Source organism: Lissotriton vulgaris, chromosome 6, assembly GCF_964263255.1.
Source record: "Lissotriton vulgaris chromosome 6, aLisVul1.2, whole genome shotgun sequence".
Classification (NCBI taxonomy): domain Eukaryota; kingdom Metazoa; phylum Chordata; class Amphibia; order Caudata; family Salamandridae; genus Lissotriton; species Lissotriton vulgaris.
In genome coordinates, this window is record NC_141694.1 from 1,990,571 (window position 1) to 2,016,287 (window position 25,717).

A 25,717-nucleotide genomic window follows, 5' to 3' on the forward strand; every position below is an offset into this window, starting at 1 on the left:
TTTGTCATTGGGTTTGTGTGCGACTACAACTGGAGATAGCCATTCTGAAGATTCTATCTCCTCTATGATATCTAGGTCACACAGTCTTTGCAGTTCAGACTTAACAGCTTCTCTAAGATGTAAAGGGACATTTCTCACTTTATTAACTTTGGGAATTACATTTTGCTTGAGAATGATTTTATGTACAAAACTTTTTAGTAAACCCAGTTTAGATGACGAAAATACACTAGGAAACCTTTATTCCCATTCCGCAGCTGGATCACTCTCTGTGTAAAATTAGATCAGAATACCCTAACACTTGGTCTGGATGATTAGGATCCAACTTAATCATTAACTCTCTTTGTTGAGGCCAACCAAAAAGACATGAACCATCCTTCACTACATACACTTTAGATGTAATTGTTTTGCCTATAAAATTCAAAGTAGTAACAAAAAATCCAAAAACATCAATGTTTTTTTTCCATAGCCAACTGATCTAATATTGGGAGGTGATAAAGAAATGCCAGAAAACTCTTTCACCACTCTTCCCCAACGAGAGTATGCCTAGCTCCAGAGTCAGGCATTATCTTTACATCAATGCCCCCAATTTTCACAGTACAATAAGGTGTCACAATAAGGATCAGTATTAATTTCATACACAGTCAAAAGATATTCTTCATCATCATCACAATTGACTTCTCTTATGCTTTCATCGTTCTCACTTCTCCTATCAAAATTCTTATTCTTAAATCTGTTCTTGTTTCTGCACATTCTGGTGTAATGTCCTTTCAATCTACAGTATCTACATACTTGACCTATAGCAGGACATTTTTTGTCATTAGATAAATGACCAGGAATCCCACATTTGAAACATATATAATCTTTTTTATCATGAGTGAACTGACTTTTGTACTTTGCGTTACTAGCATTAGATTCATCAGAATTGCTTTTTTTTATTGCATTAACTTCAGACACTTTTTGTTCAGCTAATTCTTTCAAAACCAACTTCATGTCTTCAAATTTATGAGCAATATCCAAAGCTTTGTCGAGAGTCAAATCCTCTGCATCCAGTAATTTAGCTTGAAGTTTGACATCAGCCACTTTATGCACCATTTGTTCCCGAAGCATTTGATCGTGAAATGTAGAATAGTTAAATTTTGATGCTAGAATTCTCAAGTCGTTCATGAATGAATCAATAGACTAGTTGACAAGCTGACCCCTACTGAGAAATTAGTGACGTAACACAACTTCATACATTTTTTTTATGTAACGTTTGTCAATTTGTTTAATAGCTTCTAGAAACACATCCAGCTCATCATGGGTTTGATTACTAATTGATGGATGGTGCTTCAAAATGTCTCTTCCTTCTGCACCCAGACAATGTTTCAAAATAGCAAACTTTTGTTTGTCTGTATAGTCATCACCACCAAAAGCTTCCAAATAAGCAAATAATCCTTCCTTCCAACGTTTCCATTCCAATATTGGTTCACCAGGAGAAGACAGAAAAGCTGGACGTGCAGTTAGACTCTCCATATTTGTGTTTGAATAATGTACACAACTGTTCGCAGGAATATTTGATCACAGGTTTGAACAGTGAGTAAAACTAGCAAATAATATAGAGTAAATAAAATGAACTTGGCATGAGAAGTATATTTAGTTCACAAAATACCGTTTAAAACCAATGCTCAACATTGATTTATGCAAAAGAGTTTAATCTACTAAGTTTTTGTTGTGAATGCTGGTTGTCGACATTTTTTTATAAAATATCAAGCAAAAGAAACAATTTGCCAAGATTTTTTTAAGTTCTATCAAAAAGAAACAATTTGCCACGTTTTTGTTAAATTTCCACTATAAATAGTGATTGTTGCGCAAAAGGAACAATTTGCAAAGTTTTTAACAAGTTTTTGCCATAGATGCTGATCGTCGTGCTCATTACCGTTCTTTTTTTAAATCCAAAATGGCCACGACGTTGTGTTACCTTTTTCCCAATTTATTAATTAATAGCTTTATTTGGGAAAAGCCTTTAAGATGTCTATATATGAAAGCCTGGGTCTAAACTGTCTCTACTGGAATGTGGGACATCCCGTGCTCCAGATTCCAGTTATGACATCACCAAGATACCACAAAATGCTGCATTTTGATTCGTTTTTAGGTTGTTAGTCCCTCCTCCTGACTGTCATGTTGTCATTTGTATCCTTCTCTGGCTATTGGCCCATTTACTCCAAAACTATTTTTGCATCTGTGTCCCCCCCTGCCCCCTCCCGCAGTCCGTGACTTTTCGCTCCCACCCATCAGCCCCCTCACTCCTGTTTGTGCCTTCCTGGACTAAGCATGGGCGAATTTTGCGAATTTGCGATCCGCAAATTTGCGGATTTGCGAATTTGCGATCCGCAAAATTCGCGAATTTGTGCGAATTTGCAGATTTTTGTTTTTTGCGTGTTCGTGGGTTTTTTTTGCGTGTTCGTGGGGTTTTTTGCATGTTTGCGGGGATTTTTGCGTCTTCGTGAGCCGCTTGCATAGCGAAGTTACCCATGCAGTCGTTTATGGGAGAGGGAGAGAGAGATAGATAGTTAGATAGATAGATAGATAGATAGATAGATAGATAGATAGATAGATAGATAGATAGATAGATAGATAGATAGATAGAGAGAGAAAGAGAGGGAAAGAGAGAGGGAGAGAGAGAACGAGAGAAAGAAAGAGAGGCCGGATCTCTGAAGGGCCAGATTCCTGAGTTGCCCCTACAGAACATACAGCTTTTTATTTTTAGCAAAATGCATATGAAAATTGTGCTGTAAAGGTCTCTTTTAGTTTAACCCCTCCTGACAACTCAAAATGGGTGTATTTGCCATCCTCTCCCTTCTTCCTGTTTTTTATATCTGTAAGTGCTTCCTGATGAGGTTTAATTCCTTGGACACGTGCCTCGTTGCTTACTTGTAACTATTCTCTGACCCTGCCTCAAGGGTCAGAGCAGGGTCAGAGAATAGTTGGAAGTAGGCAACGAGGCGCCAGGAAGCAATTAGCAGCAGGTGTCCAAGTTGAAGTTAATTTGTTTGTAACCCTTTTGTGAAAGGTTGCAAAGAAATTAGGTTCAACTTTTGCACCTGCTGCTGTAACCCTTGCTTGGCTGAAAATTCGTCCCCGCTGATTCGCGGATTTTACTGCGATTTCGCAAGATTCGCGGATCGCGAAATCGCGGAAAATCCGCAAATTCGCCCGCGAAACGGATTTCACGCCCACCCTTATCCTGGACCACCACCATCCCATTTCCATTGTAATAGGTCTTGCGTAAAAACGCATCATATTGCATTATGAAATGCTTGTTTGGCGTGTTATTGGTGGGTGAAACGGCATACTTTGTCTCGCATGCATGTGATGCCTTACATCGTGCGCATTGGTGACAATGAAGAAGTGTTTTTACAATTCATAGCGTGAGGCAGAGACAGCAAAAGCAGCTTCCTGCAGCCTCCTCAGAGCGAGAAAACAATGGTGAGGCAAATTACAAGCAGGGGCCACCTCATTATGCCGCGTTAGCCTCAGGCCTCGGCTGCGCAACGCTCACAGGATCAACAGTGTCAATACGCGCCATTCCCGACCACGGCATTAATGAAAACTTTTCTTGTCTGCTTTGCCGCCAATGGGATCACTAGACGTGAGTACGTTCTTTTTTCCGGAAGGGCTGGGCTGCTGCTGAAACAGGTTCAGCAATGAGATGATTTTGCAGCCGAGGGTTTGGTGTGACACTCATTGACATGTTTCAAATGGTTCACACACCCATCTGCTGACTGCCCTCCTGCCGATGGCATGAAATCCCTGCCTGCGATTGTTTGTCTGTTTTCTTTCTGGCGGTTTCACAGAGCGGCTCATGTCCCCTCTGCTGAGGAAATATCTACAGTTTGAGCGACTTCCGAGGTCGTTCCCATATAAATATCTCTCACAGTAAGTGATACGCTCGCTGTTAACCCTTAGGAGTTTTTCTGAGGGGTTGGTAGAAACTTTGAATAACTTGCAGTGCACCCTCTCCGCTCTCTTCTTTCCAGTCCAGCGCTTTGCAAATCGAATCTACTTGCAGCAGAAGAGTTGTTATCAGAGAAGGGCAGAAAAGAAGCAGTGCATATTGTGGGAGGACGGTATTAGGCCTTGCACGTGACACTCAGCACCACAATGATACACGTACACACGGCCAGTATGGGTTAGCCGGAAAGACCCCGAGCGGTCTTCCACTTTCCTTATTTATACCCCGCGCGAGCCCGCCCCGGGGTATGCGTGGATGCGTGGAAGGTGGCAAGAAAGTATGAGAGAGTTCGGGTGGCTCTCTACATCCCTCCTTCAATTTAGTCTGTCCCTTCAACCCAGCCTGTGTTTCAAGGCGATGTCCATGCAAAGTCTCTGAATCTTTGGCTGGGTCCCGGCTTAGGCCGTAAGTTGTATCTTTGACTGCGGGTGCGCGGGGATGTCAATACCCCGGCCGGGGTTGCATCCAGACCTGCATCTCTGCCATCCACGCGGGGTCTATTAGGGGTGTTCCTGTTATCTCGGCTTGTCACCAGTGGCGAGTTTCCTCGATCTTGCGTGGGCTCTGCCGATCCAGAGTATGATGTTTCCAGATCCGGACCCACCCAGTCCTCTGCATCGTGTTCTTCAGCCGTTCTTTGGGCTTCAGCGGGTCCATTCACTTTCTTGAAACACGACACGTTGCGGGTAACCACATGTCCACCCCGTCGGGCGGTGACCATGGTGCTCAGAACTTCCTCCACCGTCCATACCTCTGGCTCACACAGGGTTCTAAACTTCCATCCCGGGTGTCTATCTCGGACCACGACGGAGTCACCCACTTGTAGGCTCGGTTCTTGGGCATGTCTTGCCTCACTTGTTTCTCGATTCGTCTCACGCCTCAGCGCCTGAATTGCTTCCTCATTCCTGCCTTTCGGCATCCAGGTGCGGTCCGTCGGGATGCTGCCACAAGGTGCTCTTTGGAATAAGATGTGTTCTGGGGCGCACTTCGTGGTGCTATGTGGCATTTGCCGATAGGCTCCCAGGAATTGATCAAGGGCAAGTTCAGGATCTTCTCCACTGTCCACCGCAATCCTCAGAGCCCGATTGAGGGTCCTTATCAGACTTTCCACTTCCCCGTTCGCCTGGGGCCATAGCGGGGTGATTTTCTGGTGTGTGATTTGGAAGTTCTGGAGATAGTTTTGAAATTCCCTGCCCTGAAAGGGTGGCCCATTGTCTGACTTGATTTCCTCGGGAAACCCCATAATAGCAAATATGCAATTCAGGGCCTTCTTGACGTGGGGAAACACCGTGGATATCACTTCTACAATCGGGAACTTGGAGAATGAGTCCACTAGGACGAGCGTGTGTCAGCCATCTGGGAAGCTCCCAAAGTCAATGCTGAGGTGGGTCCACGGGGTCTGGGGGGGCTCCTCCATTCTCACCGGCGCTGGTGCGGGATCGCGGCCGGTAATGGTGCAGGTGTGACACAATCGCACTATCTCATCTACCCTGCTGTCCATGGCTGGGAGCCAAACCTTGCTTCTCAGGCGCGCTTTAGTTTTGACCATCCCTTGATGGCCCACGTGTGCGAGCTGCAGGATTCTGGTCTGGAGGGCTTCGGGTATTATGATTAGATGCCCACGGAGGATGATTCCTTCATCCACCACACTCAGTTCATTCCTTATTTGCCATAGTTGTTGGCGTGTATGACTAACTTCTGCTCTCAGGCTTTTTGCAACATCCAGGAAGTGTGCCAATCTGTTTCCTTCTAGGGCATGCCGGACTCTGGACAGTGTTTCATCCTGTGCAGTTGCCGCCCCGATTTCTGTCAGTGTCATTGTCTCTGGACACGCGGCATGCGAGATCATGTGGATGAACGCCTCAGCTCCACTTCCATCGTCTAGCGGGCGGATTGGGCTAGTAACATCTGGGTGTCGGGAGAGGTAGTCGGCGGGGTTCTGTGCTCCGGGTCGAAGGACGATCTTGAAGTTGTATCCTTGCAGTTGGACAGCCCAGCGCTCTATCCGAGGCCTGCAAGCCTGGCAGATCCCGCAAAAAGAGGCCTTAGAGGTTTGTTGTCCGTCACTACACAGAATTCCTGACCGCACAGATATAAGTGGAAATGCCGGCATGCCCATTTTATCGCGAGGGCTTCGCGCTCAATTTGCGCGTATAGGGTTTCAGTGTCTGACAGAGCTTTGCTGGCATAAGCCACTGGCTTCCACACTTCCGGTCCGTGTTCTTGCAGGAGTACCGCTCCCAATTCTACCGGACTGGCGTCAACTATTAGCTCCGTTTTCCGGTGAGGTTGGAAGTAGGCCATCACCGCTGTGTCGAGGAGACTTGCCTTTATGTCTTGAAACGCCTTGTTGGCTGCTACTGTCCACTCCCACTTATGATCTTGTCTCGTGAGCGCTCTTAGGGGTTCCGCTAGAGCGGCCAAGTTCGGGATGAAGCGGCCATAGTAAGTGGCCATGCCTAGGAAGCTCCGCACTTCAGTGGGGTTCCGCGGAGTGCTGGCGGCCTTGATTGCTTCGGCTTTCTTGGGATCGACCCTCAGGCCTTCTCTTGTGAAGGTGTATCCAAAGAAATCTATGGACTCTTGGTAGAAGGACCATTTCGATTGATGTAGCGTCAGGCCGCTATCTACTAGTCTCTTTAGGGTTTCCCTCAGATGTGCATGGTGTTCCTCAAGGGTCGTAGAATAGACTAGGATGTCATCGCTTAAGTTAATCACTCCATTCAGCCCCAACAGCACTTCACGTATGGCATTTTGAAATACCTCCGCGGCCGAGGACACCCCGAAACTCAGTTGTTTGTACCGACGTAATACGACATGGGTGGAGAACATGGTGATGTATCGGCTCGCGGGCTCTAATTCGAGTTGGTGGTATCCCGAGTTGAGGTCTAATTTCGAGAACCACTTGGCCCCGTTCAGGTCGGCCACTATATCGTCCATGGTTGGAGTGATATGTCGCTCCCTCTTCACGGCTACGTTGGGTAGCCTCATGTCTACACACAATCTGATGGCACCTGGTTGTTTTGGCTTAGGTGCGACTACCTACGGGGACACTCATGGTGTCGGGCCCGACACCTTCTCTATTACCCCATGGTCTTCCAGCTTCTGGAGTTCTGCTTCCACATGCGGTCTCAAATTGAAGGGTACCCGCCTATGCCTCAGAGCAACAGACCACACTGACGCATCAATGTGAAGCTTGATTTTCTTTCCTTTTAGTTTCCCCAGGCCGCGAAATAGTTCAGGGAACTCTTTCAGCGAAGTGTCTGCGTGTGCCTGGTGTACCTGGTTTGCGAAGAATACCAGTCCTAAGTCTTCTGCCGTGTGGCAGCTCAGTAGAGTGCCCTTCTTCCCTTCAGTGATGTGGAAACGGGTCTTGGTGGAGTACTCCCTATTCACAACGGTTGTCTCTATGACTCCTCTCAGTGGGAGCGGGTCCATCCCCCCCTAGGTGTATATCTGAGCATTGGAGGCCGCAAGAGGGGGTTTTGGCATCATCTTGTCATATTGGTCCGAATCCATGACATTCACTGATGCTCCTGTGTCTATAAGAGCTCTCACTTCAGTGCCTTCTATGGAGACGGAGCACATAGGAGGCGGCCTCTTCCGCGTCGACACCCTGCTGACATACGAGATGACGTACACTTCGTCATCACTGTCATCTTCATACCTCGGTCGACTCTCCTGTGCTTGGTTGTCCGGGGGATACGGCTCCGGGTCTATCGATAGTTGTCGGACTCGTCGTGTTATGTTTTTGGACTTCGGGCCTGCTGGTCGATTTCGCCCGCCACGGCATACTACTGGAAAATGATTCATACGACCGCACTTCAGGTATGTCTTTCCTTTTGCCCCACAGGTTGCAGTCGCTGAGTGATCTTCGCCGATTTCCTCGAGTGTTTGCGGCACGCTGGCGATTCCCTGGAGGTCTCTTTTGTATCGCATCGACCTTTTCCTCTTTAATCGTCGGCTGTGTTCGGGCCTGGGTTGGTGCTGCCCCCGGTGTTCTCAATGCCACATCCATTTCCTCCGCTCTTGCGTCAGAGAGTTCGTGGGAGCGTGCTAGAACCAAGATTTCATCTAGCGAGATTCCGGGTTGTCGGAGAATGAGCTTTCTCAGTAGTTTGGACCGACACCCCACTATGATTTGGTCTCTAATCTCTTCTCTCTGGTTGGTGAAAGGGCATGAGCGTGCCAGCCGGCGCAGCCTTGCTTGGAACATGTCCACCAATTCCGAGTCCGTCTGCCAAGCTCTCATAAATTTAAATTTGTCAAAGTCGTGGTTGAGTTGTGGGTCAAAATGTGCGTCACAGTCATCTTCCCGCCCCCTGTTGGGGAGTGTCTCGAAGAGATCATATATTTCAGGCCCTCCATATAGGATGAGGAGCGACCTCTTGACCGTCCCATCGTTTTCCCTAGTGCCTTTGAAGTAGAGGTTGAGCCTTCCTACCCAGGCCTTCCACCTCGACACGGCTGTAGCTGGATCCGCCGCCTCGCTGAATGGGTAAATCGGAGCGGCGCCGACATGTAGGTGGCTGGGTGGCGGCAGCACGGCCGCTGCAGTTTGATTCTGGGCAGGTGCTTGAACTTGGGCAGGAGGAGGTGGTGCGGGTGGAGCAGCCTGGTTCTGGCCGCCCCCGCTAGACCAGCCCCCGGTTCTGTGACAGACATGATTGCGCCTCTCCTCCTCTGCGAGCTTCTCGTGGGTACTAGGGCAGCTGGAGCTACTGGGCTGGCTTCTCTGCGCGTGGCTCTGAGCGCACTGACTATGTTCCACAGCTGTGCATGCGGGCCCCTCCTCTACGTCTGGTGCTTCTCTGTTCTTCCACCAGGATTCGGGAAGGTTGGGGGCGACTATGCGCTGTATGAGGCAGTGAGGCTGTTCTCAGTGTCTTGTGGGGTAGATGTCCCCTGAGTTGCAGTGCGGCACTGTATGGGTGTGGGCCAGTATGATGTATTGGTTGGACCAATGCTTGATGGGCTCACCGCCCTTTTGCCTACAGACGGGCTTCAGCCGCTGTCCCTGTCAGGATTCACACGCTCACGGGGACTGCGAGGTGAACAGGGCTGCCTCGCCTGGGAAGCTGCGAAGCACTTCGCGTCAGGGCACCCCTCCCTCTGGGGCCTCGGCTGTTTAGCCGGGTCGTGCCGCGGTTGGGCGCGCACGTGTCTTCGTGCTGTCAGGGCGCACCACTGGATCAGGAGTGTTGCCTGGAGCACGCGCGGGGCACAAGCGCAAGACTCTCCCCACCGCTCCGCAGGGCCCGGCGAGTCCCGCCAGCTGAAAGCGCTCCCAACGGGAATGCGCGTGGGCGGGTCTCGAGCCTGGGCGCGGGCGGGCTGACGGGCCTCGCAGCAGGTACAAGCGTTGAGAAGGGGCTGCTGGTAACGTGCCACACCACGGCAGGCGGGGCAGCGAGCAGGCAGGCGTGGATTCAGACCGCCTCGTCGCCAATGTGGGAGGCCGGTATTAGGCCTTGCACGTGACACTCAGCACCACAATGATATACGTACACACGGCCAGTATGGGTTAGCCGGAAAGACCCCGAGCGGTCTTCCTCTTTCTTTATTTATACCCCGGCGCAAGCCCGCCCCGGGGTATGCGTGGATGCGTGGAAGGTGGCAACAAAGTATGAGAGAGTCCGGGTGGCTCTCTACACATATGCAACTTATTTTTCAACTTTAGCAAGTGCCTTAATTTTGAATTCAAATGTGTGCATAAAAAGATGATGCAGTGAGTTCTTACACTAGAATAACGCAGACTGTTTTAGGGTGGGAACGGCATTTCTGTGTCTTTTGCTAAACTTTGAATGTCATGCTGCATTAGTGCACAAGCCTTCAAGCACAGACATGACACTATCTAAAACCACAAGTTAAATAAATACTTGTTCTCTTAGCAGCTCTTAAACAGTTCCACTGTTTGTATTTTATCTTCGGTTTTGTGTTTAACAGGATATGTGGAAAAAGTCACAAAAACGACGGAGACAAACGAGAGTGGAGGAGCACCCTAGGCTTGTTTGCAGTTTGATTTAAATTTCGCTTTAAGACATGTCTTGGTCAAAACTGAGCAATGGAATTGCTTTCTTGTGGCCCTGACCTCCTATTAATTTCGCGCCAGGATACTCCGGCAGTAATGGAGCGCGCTATAAAACAGCATAATAATAATAATAATAATAATAATTAAAAAAATAATTCACATTCTTAGCATGGGCTAACGGAAATGACACCATATGCCCCTTTCACACCAATTTGTGCCATGTCATCAAATGATGGATGGAATCTGAATGAATTAAAGATTCATCCACAGAACTGGGTTAAGTTCATTGTTCTTTTGCTCGCTATGCCCCACCCCAGTTTGGACCCCCTCATATGCAAATCAGTCTTATGGAAACAGTGGAGCCCGAACTGCCAAGCCAGGTCTTCCCTCCTTATGAGACAATGATCCTGGGACCGTTTTCAGGGTACCACCCCTCATCTAAACTGGAATGGCACGGCATGCAAAAAACAATGGATCCACCCAAATCTGTGTATGGGGGTTAATGTTTGATTGGTTCAGCATTCTGTCCATCATCTGTTATTTTTGCTTTTCACACCATTAACATCACAGGAAATTACATCATATTACCCTTGATTTTATGATGTAAAACAAACTGATGTCACTTTACATCTAGGATGTGACATTGTTAATGTTCAGAAATGAGCAATAAGTATAGGTTGAATGAAAAGACAGCAGTTATGGAAGCAGATGCATGTCTAATATAGTTACTTCTAGATTTAACCTGAGTGCTACCAAGATATGCCAAGGGTCAAGCCGCCACCTACCAAGGTAATACTGTCCTATGCAATGATGGTCTGACGTGCTTGGGCACAGTTATTGTGTGCTTGTGCATTCATCAACATTACTTTCCTTCCCAAACCAGCATTTTCCTTATCTACATGGCATTCATAACAAAAATGGTCTGAAATTTAAATCTTGTTCTATTTTAATGTGAATCTGCTGTATTTCATCAAAGAGCCAGGTCTAGGTCTGTTTCTGAAGTCTGCCAGTGAGGGGGCTGTACGCAGCTTGGAGGTGTCTTGGCAGTGATGTAGGAAAAGAAGCAGCCACCACCTCAGCTGCAATGGTTGTGTGCAAGTGCGAATGAAGAGGAGTGCAGGTGTATAGAGGGTTGGTGACATTGCAGTTGATGGTTGATGTAAGCAAGTCCTAGGTTGTGGAGGGCTTTGTTGGTGTGTGTGAGGCCCTTCAGCTGTCTTCTCATCTAGATGGGGAGCCAGTGAAATACCAGAATCACTTCAGCATTCTCTAGATTCCAGTCCATAGAAACTGTCTTCCACGAGCACCCATGGACAATACTTTTATCCAAATCTTTTACTTTCAGTGATATGACCACCGAAGGCCCTGATTTTATATCAAAACAGAGCTTTGGACTATACCATTTCCAGCTGAAAGGCAATATTTCTCTCCATGTGTTCCCATACCTGGCGTGTAACGCAGTTTAGTGCTTATGTTCCCCACATGTTAAAAAACTGTCGATTTTTCAGCACCCAGGATAATGTGCTGCATAGCTAAATACATGTAAGGTCTCAAAGGCAAGACCGATTGCATTGCAAATGCTTGTTGAAAGAGAGCTGTGCCTGTCAGTGAGGGATGGAACAGGCTTGTACTTTCCGGTAACGGGTGAGGGAGGAGTTACATATCTGGTGCTGTGCTGAGAGGAGGTCTCTCTCCCATTCACACTGCCTCAGGCGATGACGTGCTCCAGGAAGGAAAGCTGGAGGCAACACCGCTCCTGCTGGGCCACCGATGGAACCCTCGGGACTGCCCCCACACAACCCCCACACCGCCTCAGACGACACAACAATGCCCCTGCCACTCATTATCCACACTTGCCCGGGCACAACGTCGCTCTCTGGGGGAAATCAAACGTGCCGTCAACGCCGCCTCATGCGATGACGCGCTCCCCAGAGAGTGAAGCTGGAGCTTCGCTGATGGGAAACCCGTTCCCGCTGGGCTTCTGATGGAATGCCCCGCGTGCTCCACAACTCCCCCATGGCTCTTCACAGCTCTTGCTGTGGCATCTCTTTGCAGGGAACGGAGCAGTGATCATCAACACGGGGGTCCTCCTCCCCCTCTACGGACCTCTAAAAGAGGCGGTCGCTGGCCGGGGCTGTCATTCACCTCACCACTCTCCAGGGCCACAAACACAGCTAAATGCCCCCCCAAACATCTGATCAATGCAGCACTGCTGGGTTACTGCTCATCTCATCAGTTTACTGTTGGTACACTGTGCATTGACTGCGGAAGCCGCTCGACTCACACAGTGGCACCACCTTGGTTTCTCTTGCTTCTCTTCCACTGCAGACTGCTCTCTCTGCTGGAATGACTTTGTCCTTGAGAAGGTGCACTTCCAACTTAAAAGACAACAACGAGGCAGGTCGATCTGATTCACAGTTCGGCAGGCGGTCGCAGGATGCCTTGAAGTCTGATTTTAACCTTCAGCATCAGGTAAGGTAGAAATCTTCTTAAAATTACTTGGCTGTAAATGGAGTATGTACTGGGGGTGATAGTGTACCATCCCCACACGGTTTTGCGTCACCGGTATTACAAAGAAGAGGTGCACAAAGTAGATTATAAGGAGTCTTCTTTATTCCATGTCAACACCATCACAGGTTCCCAGTCAGCTGGAGTCAGCTGTGGAATGTTCACACATTCAGCAATGGGCTGTACCAAGGTGAGGAAGGGCAGAGGGGTGGCGGGGTGTACCAAGTGGGATTACAAAATGTGTCATGCAGTTTGGTGCTTATTTTCCCTCCATGTTAAAGAACAGTAGATGTTTCATGGAAAGGCACGCATCAGGGACGAAGTTGTAGGTTATGTGACTACCACAGTGAGACCTTGTGTCACCTCCTGTGCACATGTGAATCTTCCATAGAAAAAAGGAAGAATTTATTGAAACCTATTTTTAACATGCTACAGATCCGCACCTGCAGGCAAGCTGTGACCAGTTGGATGGGAGCAGGTTCAAACATTCTAATATGTTGCAGGGTAAAATTCATGAACTTTGTAGAGAATTTGCTCCAAAAAATAGAAACAGACCACAGATAAGGCCTGGGAGGAAGTATTTAATAAATGAATGCAAAAACAAATCTTAACCACATGAACTTTTAACCTGTTGTTATTTTAACAGAATTTTTTGTACTTGTATGCTTTATGGTTTGTGATAAACCAAATAAAGTAAATTTTGACAGTAGATGTTTCAGCTTCGAGGCTAATGTGCTGCATAGCTAAATACATATAAGGTCCCAAAGGCGAGACCGATTGCATTGCAAATGCTTGTTCTTATTTTCAACTGTTAGTTTCTATAAAACAATCTTGAAGGATCTACACAAATGATCCCTTGCTTAATTCATAATTATGTCTACTTTTCAGAAGTGTATCGCTTTCTTGGATCCATCATAGCTTTCACACCTATTTCTACCATTAACTGGAAAGAGGCTGAAAGCACAAACAGTAGCAAAAATAGGCTATTTCTCAGTAAAATACGAAACTGTGTAAAATAATGCTTTTCTGACAAAGGTCTGCCTGTCCCTCAAAACTGGGAAGATGGTGATTTCAGCACCACAAACCCTTTGTTTATACGATTTGCAGGGGAAAACCAGATGCTTTCTTCTGCAGCAATTGTTCCCCCTTTAAACATGTATTTTTGGCTAATTTCTGGGTCCCCTCCACTTTCTAAGTAATGTCTCAGATAGCACCAATATTCAAATAAAGGGAAATATATATAGAGAGTGTAAATAAGGAGTTGCCTATGAAATAAAAAGAGGGGGGTAAGCAAACATTTGGTGAATCGCATAAGCAAACTATCATATGAGGCAAAATGAGGTAAAATAGAAGAAACTCGTACTTATCTATTTAACTTGAATCTACTTATTCTAGCACTAAACTAAGGAGACCCACCTCCGACCAACGCACTGGTCTATGTAATAACATAATCATTGATTTTGGAGATTGTAGTCCCACAAACTAATGCAAGTAACAATGGATTTATACACTCACATATACATTTAAATTGGTATATATTCATGTGTTTATTTCCCTTGGCACGTGCCTACATAATGTAATATTAGGCTTGATAGAACTGGGGGTCTCTAGTTGGTAGAGGTAGCTACCACTGTCCAAATAGGAACCCTTGCTTCTAGTCAGGGCAAGGAGGAAACCCTCTGAGATAACCCCTGCTCACCCTCTAGGTAGCTTGGCATTAGCAGTCAAGGCTAATCAGAAGGCAATGTGTAAAGTATTTGTACCAACACTCACAGTAACACAGTGAAAACACCACAAACTGACTCCAATACAGTTTAGAAAAATAAAGGTATTTAATCTAAACTACACAAGACCAAAACGACAAAAATCCAACATACATAGTTCAAGAATATGGTTTCAAAAGAGTACTTAAGGTTGCAATAAAAAGTTCTTTAGGTTGCGATAAAATAATCCACAGTTGCGTGAAAAGTTCACAGTTGCGTCACGTTTCAGACACAGTACCTTTAGTTGCCACAAAGTTCCAAAAGCAGAAGCTGGTGCGGTGAAAAACAAGCAATGCGTTGCTCCTGAGACCCTGGGGAGGCGATGCGACGCCCCGCTGCAGCAGCGGGCGTGTTGCGACGAATCCGGTGTGTATGGAGAGGACGGCCACTTGTATGGATTCCAGTGCGTAGGTTCCGTAGGAAGTTTGTTCTTGCAAAGGCACGATGCGATGATCTTTGGAGTTGCGACGATCTCCTGGGCGATGATGCGCGGACCAGCGGTGATCTTCTCTCTCGCAGCTCCTCGATGTGATGGCTTTGGCGATGACTCTCACAGTGACGTGATGCGGTCCGCAAGCAGGCGGTGCGGAGATCTCATCCAGCGACGACAGGCTCTGCAAGGACACTCGCAGCAATGTTAGGCTTCCCGCACCGATCGGGTGCGTCCCACAAACAAAGGATGCAACGGCTCTGGCAATGGCAACAGGCTCTGCGGCGATCTCGACCTTCGTAGCGGCAGGAATTTCCTCGCACTGTCGGGGATGCGCTCCGCAGCGAGCGATGCGATAACTTTTCTGTAGCAAAGTCTCTCAAATCTTGGTTTCCAGCTTCCCAGCACAGGTACAACTTCCAGAGGCACCGCACATGGGTCACGCACTCCAGGAAGGACAGAACTTTCTCAGTAGAGCTCAGGGGAAACTGGGGGTGAAGTCCTTTTGTTCCTGGGACTTCAGAACAGGGAGCCAGCTCTTCTCAGGCCCTTGGAGATTCCTTCAAGCAAGGGGACACAGCACAAAGACAAGTCCTTCCCCTCTCCTTGGCAGCAAAGCAACACAGGGCAATGCAGAAGAGCAACAGCTGGACAATCTTCCCTCTTCAGTCTTCCAGGTTTCTCCTTGGGAGAGTTTCCTTCTTGATTCCAGGATGATCTAATTTTCTGTTGTCAGGGGTCCTGTACTTATACCCCTAAAAGTCTTTGTTCTCTTTGTGCATGTGGACCCTGAGCCCGGTCTGAACCAGTTCTGGGTGTTTCTTGAGCACTTTGTTTTCCTGGCTTCTTCCTTTCTTTCAGAGTGAGGGGCAGGGTTGTCAGCCACCCGGCAGGAGGTGGAGCCAGCATTGTGGAAGGTAGGCACAACCCTATTCAGGCCCAGGTGCTATCTCCTCCCACCACTCAAGTTGAAAATGCAGTCATTCAGCCTAGGGCTGACTCAGCCAGCCTCCTGGGGAATCCCCAGCCCCTGTCACTCTCAAACCAGACAGTCAATGCACAAACAGGCCAAGGCACACAGGAAGGTCATACAAGAGAACAGCAACTTTCTAAAAGTGCTGTTCTCAAACACATGATTCAGAAACAACCTTTCCTAAAAGATGTGTTGTTAAATTCTGAGTTCAGGGATACTAGACTCTTATGTCCTATCTTGTTCTATGGGAAGAAATGCTGGTAACCACTGTAGCCAGCATCCCCCTTGTTAACTTATGGAGCAAGATAACCTTACAATAGTGAAAAACGAAAATGGCTGTAATTCACTACCAGAGCATGTCACCTGCACTAGTACATGCTCTACCTTTTACATACACTGCACCCTGCCCAGGGGGGTACCTTGGGCCTTCCATAGTGTGACTAATGTGCACAAAAAGGGAAGGATTAGGCCTGGTCAGTGGGGACCAGAGGAGACCAGCACAACATCAAAAATACAGGAGGTAGAGGCCAAAAAGACAGGGAAAACCATGCCAAAGATGCCAGTTCTAACAAGGCTTAACTGTGGTACATAATATGTTGTTGAACAAAGTCGCTATGCAATAATTTGTCACACCCGCAGTTGCACTTTTCTGTTCCCAAGCCGTCAAGCACTCTTTCTGCTTTTTCTGGTGCTCTGGAGGGGACACATGGTTCCAAATGCTTTTGCTGCACAAAACTCAATATCATCAGACAGTGTCATTAACCATTTAGACAAACAGCACTCACCACAATCAGGACAGAACGCGGACACCCTCAGGGCAAGTAACAGGAACACAATGTGCCCCCACATTTGAAGGTCTGAAAGAGAGGGTACACGCTGTCAATATTATTCAGAATGTCACAGTTGCACTTGTTCCTTAGCTACTCTCAAATGATTACATCATAGATTGCATACTTTTGGTTATTTTTCATCTAAAGGGTAAAATGTCTCCTTTTCTGCCCTAGTGCAATCCTAGTGACCTGGACACATAGGGTGATGGCGAGAGTGTCTAGTGCTGTGGGGTATATGAGAGGAGACCCAGTCTAGGAGGGGGTAATGACTCACACATGAGCCCGTGCCCCAGGATCATCACAGACAAGAGTGCCCGTGCTGTGGGGTTCGCACTATGTGAGATCAGTCTCAGCACTTTAATTCTATGTGTGGGTTGGAGACAAGGGTCTGGCTCAGATCTTAGAGCCCATGGAGTCAATCCATCATGGGGCAATGACAGCAGACTTTTCCCATGCACTCTGCCATTAGTGCCCCCTAGCTCCCACACCACCCCCTAGAAGCCAGAAGCCGGCAGCCAAACGCTACAGCTGCCATTACAGAGACATACCAAGAGGAGATTTTTTTTAGTTCCCAAGTCCTTGAAGGGGGAGAAGAAAGCTGGGTACAGGCCGGTGAGGAAGACCAATGTGGAAGATACAAGGGACCTAAGCGGGCGAGGCAAGCTGATCATCAAAAGAGCATTACTGATGTAGCTGTCTCGAAACCACTAATATAAAACAGAATAAGATGATAGGAGTCCCTGTAAGAGGCTATAAAGTGGCAGGAACTCTGGGCTGCTGGGCTGCTGCTGGATTGCTGCTGGGCAGCTGCTGCAGCGTTGCTGGACGGCTGCTGGACATCTGAATTGTGCTGCCCCAACCCGAACAAGGTGAGAGCGCCGCATCGAGGAGTCGGGCAGGTCGAGCTCATTTCCTGTTAGATTAGTGGGCCATGCTTTTGGAACAGGAGCAGTCCTGCCGAGTACCACGCATCTGAAACCTTAACGGCCGCTCAAACATTTAGGGCCTCATTTATGAGACTCTTTGCACCTCCGGAACATCACTTTTTGTGACGTTCCGTGGTGCCACTTTTTTTGTCCTAAAGCTGCCTGATCAATATCAGTCCCTTTAACGCAATGTTCTGCGTTAAAGGGGCGTGCAATGGATGTTGCTGTGGGCGTTCCCAGCAACATCCATGACCTTTTGACACAGTCCCAGATTTACGAGAAATCGTAAATCTGAGGCAGCGCCAAAAGCATCCGCCTCCCCAAGGGAGGAGTAAGGGAGGCACAACGAGGAGAAATATCTTGACTCTCCTCATTTTTCATTTTTCTATGTGGGCTGCATTCTGCAGCACATACAGACAGAGGAAAAGACTCTTACCATAAGCGTATCAAAAAGGCCTGCTGCACCTCCCTACGGCAAAACCTCATAAATGAGTCCCTTACTCTAGTCCAGACCCAGACCCCGGCCCGAGTTCAGGCGCAGCCCGCAGTAACCACCAGAATAACTAGTCCCCTTTCAAGGCCGCTTGCATTCAAATTAGCCGGCTTACAACCTCCACTTCTTCGAAGTATAAAGGTTTCAAAGGTACACATGTGTCCTCCCTAGAGATAGGAGTGAGTATACAGGACAAAAGCCTAACATAAGAATCAGCAGAGATAGAAGATGGTGGAAAATCGGTGAAAAGCATGCTAGCTTCCATACTGAGAGAAAACAGGGACTTGAACGCATCACAAGCACAAGAAATAGCAACACCGCTCCATAACGACTGTCAAAATTGGAGGAAATGATATCCTTCACCCCGATAAGGTTGAAAGAGGCTGAGAATCATATTTCAGATTTAGAGGATAAGGTGGCCAGTATGCAGCAACTAATCCAACTGGAGAAAAGCAAACATCAGATCGAGAACAAGATACAGGCTTTAGAGAACTATAATAGAAGCTCTAACCTGTGATTGGTGGGCATTCCGACGGGTTGTGAGGTCACTCGAGTAATGAAATGGACGAGTCACCTTTGATAAAAACTATGGCAGACCTGGATGGGGGTTTATCAATTACTAGAGCTCACAGACATGCAAATGCAAAATCCCCCTGCACGATACTTTGGGATTTTGCATACTATCGCATTAAGGATTCTATATTAAGCATGGCCAAAGCAAAGAGAACTTTTTCAACTCCAGAAGTATTCCACTCTAACATCTTTTCTCATGTGTCAGCAGTAACTGCATGGCAATGAAGAGAATTTGTGAAAATGATTGATTTATTTAAGGGTGCCAGACATCGATAGCCCAACAAGACAAACTTAAAGTCTTAGCAAAGGGCCAATTCCTTTGATTTTCTGATACTAGATCACTTCCTATGTAATTGTCTAATTAGAATTCTAAAATTGGTAGCAGTTTAGACCTTATATACCACGCTAGATTTTTGCAGAGAGGAGGGACACTCTGGAATCCAATTCTGGAAAAGTGCGAGGTTGAAAGCAGAAGGGGTGCAACACAATGGCATCTAGTCAAAGTTGGGGTAGGGAGGAAAGCACAGGCAATCCTTCACCAAGGGGATGATGGGTAATTCAAGGGTGTGGGGGTGAAGCAAACCCCCACAAAAGGAGAGTTCAAACTCATGTTCTTTAATTTTGAAAAAACTGGATGGGGTTGAACAAAGCCAGACTTACTGGGACGATAAACACTGTAATTATGGCAAAAGGGATATCAAAGAAGAACAGGGAGAGAGCATCAAATCGGAAAGGCAGCTTAAGGTACACAACACATCTACCATTACGCAATGCACTTTATATTGTATGATGCACTTCGGTCTTGCCTAATTAAATAAATAGGCATCTTAATGGATATTACCCTTTTTTGTTGTTAACGGAGACAATCTCTCCTATAAAAGGGAATTAGGCAGGGAATTATGTAGTCATAATTATGCACCCTCTTGCCGTATTTCTTCCTTGGTTGGTCTGCTGCAGTCAATTGGCAAGTCCTTGTTAGCTGGCCCTATATCTGGTGGAGACTGTGGCATGGGCTGGTTGCCAGTTCTTCAAGGTGCTTCACCAATCTTCATTGTTGGCCTTCGTTACACATGATTGTCTTCCCAGCTACCCTCTCTTTCCTATTGAGCTCAATACCCCATACTCACTGTCTCTACTCTGCCGGATCCTATACTTACTCCCTTTAATATCCTGTACCTCACACTACTGTCTCTAATCTCCCAGATCCCATACTTACTGTGTCTAATATCCAGTTTTCCAGTCTCACTGTATCTAGTCTATCAGATCTCATACTCACTGTCTCTAATCTCTTGTATTTCATACTCACTGTCTCAATTGCACTGCACTACCTTCAATGTTACCCTTTCTTTCTTATTGAGTTAAATATCCCATACTCACTGTTTTTAATCTCTTGTTACCCATACCCATTTTTCCTAATCTCTCACACCCAATACTCACCGTCTCACATCTCATTTCCCCATTCTCACTGTCTGTAATCCTGTACCCCATTCTCACTGTCTATAATCTCCCAGTTTCCTTACTCACTGTCTCTAACCTCCCAGATCCCATACTCACTGTCTCTATTCTCTTGCACCAGCTTCAATGCTACCCTCTCATTCTTAACTAGTTAAATACCACATACTCACTTTCTCTAATCACTTGCACTCCATTGTCACTGCATTTAATCTCTTGTACCCCAAACTCACTTTTCCTAATCTCCTGTACCCAATACTGTAATCCTGTATTCTGTACTCACTGCCTCTAATCTCCCAGATCCCACACTTACCGTTTCTAGTCTCTTGGATCTCATACTCACTGTCTCTATTTTCCTGCACTACCTTCAATTCTACCCTCTCTTTCTTATCAAGTTAAATACCCTATTCTAGCTGCCTTTAATCTCTTGTACCCCATACTCACTCTCTGTGATCCTGTGTTCCATACTAACTGTCTATAATCTTCTGGATCCCTTACTCACTGTCTCTAATCTCCCAGATCCCACTCTCACTCTCTCATCTCCCAGATCCCATACTCCCTCTCTCCAATCTCCCCGTTGAGACTCATTGTCTCAAATCTCTTGTATATCATACTCACTGTGTCTATTTTCCTGCACAACCTTCAATGCTACCCTCTCTCCCTCTCTTTCTTATCAAGTTACATACCCCATTCTGGCTGCCTTTAGTCTCTTGTACCCCATACCCCCTTTTCCTAATCTGATTTATCCCATAAGCACTGTCTCTAGTCTCCCTCATTATCTCCAGAGCTGCCATCTGCCATATCTTTCTTGTGGAGTTAAATACTCCATATTAATTGTTGGAAATCTCCATTCATATCTGACATGTTCATTTCTTCCTCATACTGTGGAACATGTCACATTCTGACCATTTTAATCTCTTCCTCAAGGTGAGACTCATTCCCTGCCTGGAGTTGGCGCTCTAATCTCTCCCAGTTCCGTCTTGTCTTATGGGATTGAGAAACATAATACTCACTCTCCGGGGCTGCACAGGTCTGTACGGCACTCAAATGATGTGATGGCGGGATGCTCTAAAGTTTAATTTAAACTTTAATTTGAAGCAGACGGCCCCTATATACCTGAGCCTGCATGAGGGGAGGGATCTGCCGCCCTCCAGTGTCCAATCATCTCCCAATTTAATTCAATCATTTGTAGCTTAAAGACTGACATTAACTCCACCCTCCTTCATGTTTTCCACTATTTGGATCCCATCAAAGCATTACCTACCTAGGCTCAGTGTTTAGGGAAAAATCATCTTTGGCACGAACACACTAAGACACACACATGCACACACACCAACACATACACACACACACACACACTCACAGAACAGAGGCTTGCCATTGAAGCCACCAAAACAACTACATATTTTGAAGGATGAGCTAAGGCTTTATTACTTTGGATGAGAACGGACCCCTGCCTCAACTGTCCCTGTTGATTTTCAGTGTGGCTCACGCTTAGCTCCATTCCTGACTCCATCCAGACTTACATTAATGCTATATTAAAGATGTCAGTGCAGCATTACTTTTATTAGAATAACTATAGGATGCCCTATACATGCTCACGGTTAGTTGACAATGACATTTATTCCGGTCTGAGTCTATATCGCTCTCCATACCTCTTTTGTGTCCTAATGCCCTTCCTAAGATGGTCCAATTGATGATTTATATGGTGCCTTCTTCTCTTGGCGCGTTTGTCAACGGCTCCACTTTCTATCGTATACATGGGCCCTCTTCAGAGCGCCTGATTATTAGAGCCATTTGGGTTTGAATTATGTGGTACATGTTATTGAGGTGTGTGAAGTTTGATGATGTGACGGGGCACAGTGCACTGACTGTCGCTGTGCATAAGCACAAGTGTTGCAGACATCTGTTCGGGGTCGTATATGGAGTTCACTCAGTAGCGTCAGAAATGCCAAATCATTTGGGGGCTTGGTTACACCACCAAGGAGGATTTTTGGAGCTAATCCAGGAGTGACAGAGAAGCAACCAATTGTAGGCACTCTACAAACACTGTAGTGTAGTTCCTATTTCCCTTATAGGTTCTGCGCATTGGAATAACATGCACGATAGGCTTGGCATAGGACTGAGGTCTGTATGCCCCTATTATGTATATTAAACTTAATTACTGTATACCAGCTAGCTCAGAGGCCACTAGAAACTTCTTGAAGACAAGAAGGGAATAGCTTCCGGCAACCACATAACATAAAACCCACATCCCTCAGGATCATGGAAACAATATACTACTTTTCATTCAGTCACTCATCTCGGAGAAATACATAGAAGAAACAGTCGGGTGTGTTTACAATAACATTTATTGCACAGTTGTTCTTCTAGTACTGGTTATATATGCTGCGACAACTGTTGGACAGAAGCAGAGAATTATGGCCAGCAGTGCAGTTAAATAAAAAAGCTTTGTATAGTTATACCATTTTGCAATAGTAATGAACAAATACATGAAATACAGAATGCGTTAGGATAAAGCCTATACTCCTATGATGCCTAACTAGATGTACCTAAGCTCATCAACTTGCAGGGAATTTCAAACCGTTAGAAAGAAATTACGTATACAACCTGCATGATATGGCAGGAAGGAATACTACCCCTACCACAGCGGCGAGATCGCAGGACCGGCTGTCCTGCGATCTCGCCGCTGTGGTAGGGGTAGGTGCTGACAAGCCTAGTGCCTCGAGCGAATAAGGTAACTACCTTACAGCTCAGGCCCCACAAGGACAGTCTGTGGGGACCGTCTACCAGGGATTAAGGGGCGGGAACTCACGTAGGATTCCTTCCTGCCATATCATGCAGGTTGTATACGTAATTTCTTTCTAACGGTTTGAAATTCCCTGCAAGTTGATGAGCTTACTTAGGTCCTGAAGAATTGCCCGAGTGGCATGAAACATGTTGACCGCACCATAGGCGAGGGTTGATCGAGGCCAAATTACCTTACTCTTTGTGCTTCGGTACCCCTCCCTTCACCAATTTTAACGAGACAGTGAGCCATATCATTAAAGTTTTCTTAATGGACTCTACTGACCTCTTTTAACTCTTCACTCACGCTCACTACTGCACTCTTTAGGCCCCTCACACACACGCATCTATTGGCCTAGGAATAAAATAACTCCGCTAAAGAGTAGCACCCAGTGCTACCCGGCAGGCATTGCACCGCCAGCCTGTCGCTGGAGCGGGAGGCCAATGATGACACGATACAATCATTGGGTAGGATGGCAACAGTCGTCCAGCCTTTTAATTGTGTGAGGCATCCTTAATTCCGTCAAGGGATTACCTTATTCCCTGCTGCACGACCAACATTTTTCAGAGAGAGAGTCACTCCCTCATTTTACTCCACTTTGTGTGGGGAACTCTGTACACGCTTTTAATATCTAGTTGTAAGACACGTACATTGGACCCCGGTAAATATTGTCCTCTATCTGTCCCCCCTTGTTGTTAGAATAGGTCTTTAGAGAGCCAATAATCCCCCTAGGAGTTAGTCTAACCCCACTACCTTAGTGGGACTTCATCCTGATCTCGAGCTGAACACCCACAGATGGGTGATGGACCTCTGCCAGCTGGAGCTGTGGCATGACGCAGGTTGCAGCGCCTCGGGCAGAGTGTCGGCCTGGAAGTCTCTGTCTCCTCTGGTTTGCTTGGGCAAAGGGAGGTATACTTATACTTGATCGGTGTCTTTGGATTGACGTATGGTGGTCAGAGGAAGATGTCTCACAGGAAGATGTGTCAGAGGAAGTTACAAGAATTTATTGTGACATAGGTTAGTCACTGTTGGACATGGAGATTACGTATTTAGGATGGAGCGTCTTCTGCGCACAGAGCACAGAGTGTTCAGATAAGGGGACATCCTCTCTGTTGCTTATTATACTGAGACAGGGTACCTATGTAGGGCCTCAATTTCACTCATGACACCCACTCCACTCTGTGGACAAGAGTTAATAAACCATTTAAAGCAAACCACGTGACTAAAATAGGCATTTGCATATAATTGGCAGGTAGTTTGCATGAGAGGGTTTTATGAGTTAAAATATGTAAAATTATTATAGACTCTGTGGAGACAGGAAAAATCTATAGTGTCATTAAAAATATATATATACTCTTTAGAGTAAGTAGTTACTTATAAAAGTTTCTGTTTATAAAATTGAAAACTCTTTCATGCTTTTTTCAGAAGACGATGCTTTCTTTAAAAAAGTCAATTTAGAGGGAAGGCTCCGAGCACTCGGTGAAACAATAACAGAAAAAATGTGTTTCAGGACATGTTTTGAAGAACTAGAGATAAAAAGTGCTGGTAGTTACAACATTTCTTGTAGCCATTTGCTGCAGTGAACAGACCTTTTTAATACCTCGCATAGTCGTTGTGAAAGCACAGAAAGACAGTGCTGCGTGTTGCTTGTTCTGAGGCAGCCGGTGCTGAAGATTGTACCTGTGTGCCTGGATTTACTCGTACCTCACCTTCAGCCATATTCGCTGATGAGGTCTCAATCCATACCTTGGTGTTGCTAAATGAAGCACCAGGCACCCACTGGATTTGCAAGGAATGCTTTGGTTTGATGGGAATACGCTTGGGACACAGCCAAGCATTGGACTTCAGCAGACCCTGCATGGAGGTAATTGCCGCTGGCGTTTTACTTTGGAAGTGTCAGACAGATGCACATTCTCTATTGCAAGAACAGGTAAGTTGCAGTCTTGTCAGACTGGTCTTTTAAATTAGAAACCATGAGAGGCATAGTTCCTGTTCGAGGTATTCCCAAGGTGTGTCACACTGCTTGTATGTGAGAGACCGAATTTATCAAAAAGGAAAAATGGGCAGTCTGTATTTAAGTCTGTATTTAAGAGTGCTATTTTGCAAAAAAGACAAAAATATTTTTTCAGATTGCCTTAAGCATTGAATTTTACAAAGAAAACTTTCGTTTTTACTACTGTCAGTTTTGGGGCTTTTTTAAAAAAAGGCACAGCTTCCCTACACTGTAGGATTTCACTACCTCTGGATGTTATCTGTACATAACATAGGCCTGGCCTATGTATACTGAGTCCCTTGGTGACGTTCAGGAATCATTTCTGTGACAGGTATTTGTGTCAAAAGGCCAAACCACCCATATTTTCCTAGCTGGGTCTGCCCTGTTGTGTTGTAAATAGCATCTAATGTTTCCCCTGCTGATGTATCTATGGTGGTGTTTGGCAACGTTCCTACTGGTGCTTGAACAACCACATTTCTAGATGCATTTCAATTCTGTATGAGTTGATAACCTTTATGAAGGTAACAGGTATAAAGCGTTGCCATATGAATAAATCTCTAACATTTCATGATCTGAAAATGTAGCAATTATTCTTAAAACAGACAGCATTTTATACCCTGTATCAGTTACCCAGTTTTCGGAAAAATGTACTGAAGGTAATTACATCACTGAATGCATGATAAAAAATAAATGAAAAAGAATGAAAATTCAAACTACATTAATCAGAATTAAAAACGGGATGATTAAGTACATCATTTAGAATATAAAGGTTTGTTCGGGTCGAATACATTTATAAGTCTCTTTTGCATTTGAATTGAAAATGGACGTGGCTTCAGTTTTATGTTGATCCTGTGGTGTAGACAGTGTCCACTAAGAGTCATACTAAAAGCTAGCTCTAAGCAAAGCCAGAACGGAAAAAGATGAACCCAGAAATACTCCATAGTTCTACTCATGGTGAAGCGAGGT

General features: G+C 46.0%; 1 protein-coding gene across 1 annotated transcript in view; it reads right to left on the reverse strand.

The window, feature by feature from the left end:
* The window catches only part of LOC147706664 (CD5 antigen-like), a 249,046-nt gene extending 232,501 nt beyond the window's left edge, over positions 1-16,545 (reverse strand). Inside the window, exon 1 of the mRNA XM_086925812.1 lies at positions 16,482-16,545. Coding sequence (XP_086781938.1) covers positions 16,482-16,545 — 64 coding nt within the window. The remainder of the gene's footprint in view (positions 1-16,481) is intronic.
* Between the last annotated feature and the right edge of the window lie 9,172 nt (positions 16,546-25,717).